Here is a 1,475-nt window from a genome sequence, read left to right as displayed (position 1 = left end):
AAATGCCCCCCAACACCTACCTGGAGACCAATGATACCCTGACCAGCTCTCAGCTGCTCCTCGGTGAACTCCACGATGTGCTTCTCGCTGGGCTTGGGCCCGCAGGTATCGCCCTGGAATCCGTGGCGCTGGGCCTGTCGCGAGATTCATGTATCGTGTTATCAACCGTTTTACGGCACTTAAAGCACAATCAGGTCAAATAAGTGTGGAAGATTCGAGGTGTTACTAGAGTTTTACCGCACTTGCAACATAAACAGGTCACATAAGTGTGGAAGATTAGAGGTGTTACTAGAGTTTTAAGGCACTTGCAACATAAACAGGTCACATAAGTACCGAAGATTTGAGATGTTACTAGAGTGTAATATACAAACAATAGAAGGATTCATGTGACTTAGCCTGGTTTCTTTTTTTTTACTTGAGCCCTTCATTTTCAATTCCACTATATTCATTTGAATTCGATTACAAGTATCGATACATCAATCTTATTACTATGATTGATACCCAAGTTCCATTTCAATCATCGATACGCTAGTTCCATCACAATAATCAATACTATAAACATCTATACCCGAGCTCCATTACAACCATTGGTATTACAATGATCGATACACCAACTCTATTACAATCATTGATAGGCGAGTTCCATGACAGTCATTAATATTCCATCCCAATAATCGAGATTACAATCATTAACATTCATCAGCTCCATTACAATTATTAACATTCCTCTATAATCAAATTACATTCCACTACAATAAAAATACGTTCCCTTACAATCTGTCCGGCCATACCTCAGTTCCCAGCTGCAGGATTGTGGAGATGACCATGGCCATGTTGCGTCCGTCGAAAAGATCAGCGGTGGGGAAGAGACTGTTGCTTGGCACGCCGTATGCCTCAGCTCCCTTCAGGAAGATCTCGATGTTCTCCATCTGGATGGACAGATGGACAGACACACGGGTGAGTAAGAGAAGGATAGACAAATGCATGGGTTGTGGGTGGGAGTAGCGGTGGGGGAAGGGTGGGGGGACAGGGGGGATGTACGCAAGCATTTCGTTGACCAGCTGACATCGTTGACATTTTGAATTGTTTAAATTGCAATTTCTTAATCTGTGGTATTGGTTGCATGTGCTCTAGAAATGATTTTTTCGAAATTCAGATTCTAAATGTTGAAAAAGACAATTCGAGATACGCAAAAAAAGGAAACGTTGTTTAAAGAACTTTTAACACTACAGAAATAAAATGCTGTCTGGGTTTAGAACATTTGGACAGCTTGCCAACGATATACAAGCAAACACCACCACAGGCCGGTGTGTTTTGTATTTATATATATATTTGTTCTTAACATTCTTGTAGATGTCTGGTTGTTTCTATCGCCCCAGATCCCCTTTCTCTCTTTCTCTCTCTCTCTCTCTCTCTCTCTCTCTCTCTCTCTCTCTCTCTCTCTCTCTCTCTCTCTCTTGGGGCTAGCTTGGTGT

The 1,475-nt window shown here is 42.1% G+C and overlaps 1 protein-coding gene across 1 annotated transcript in view; it reads right to left on the bottom strand.

Annotated features, from left to right (window-relative positions):
- The window catches only part of LOC101850987 (myophilin), a gene marked incomplete at its 5' end in the record, with an annotated part of 6,726 nt that extends 5,797 nt beyond the window's left edge, over nucleotides 1-929 (bottom strand). Inside the window, 2 exon segments of the mRNA XM_013087527.1 lie at nucleotides 21-134; nucleotides 792-929. Of these exon segments, the coding sequence (XP_012942981.1) occupies nucleotides 21-134; nucleotides 792-929 (252 nt within the window).
- Nucleotides 930-1,475: the final 546 nt, after the last annotated feature.

Source organism: Aplysia californica, unplaced genomic scaffold, assembly GCF_000002075.1.
Source record: "Aplysia californica isolate F4 #8 unplaced genomic scaffold, AplCal3.0 scaffold00599, whole genome shotgun sequence".
Taxonomy (NCBI): domain Eukaryota; kingdom Metazoa; phylum Mollusca; class Gastropoda; order Aplysiida; family Aplysiidae; genus Aplysia; species Aplysia californica.
This window is presented reverse-complemented; position numbering and strand designations above follow the sequence as displayed.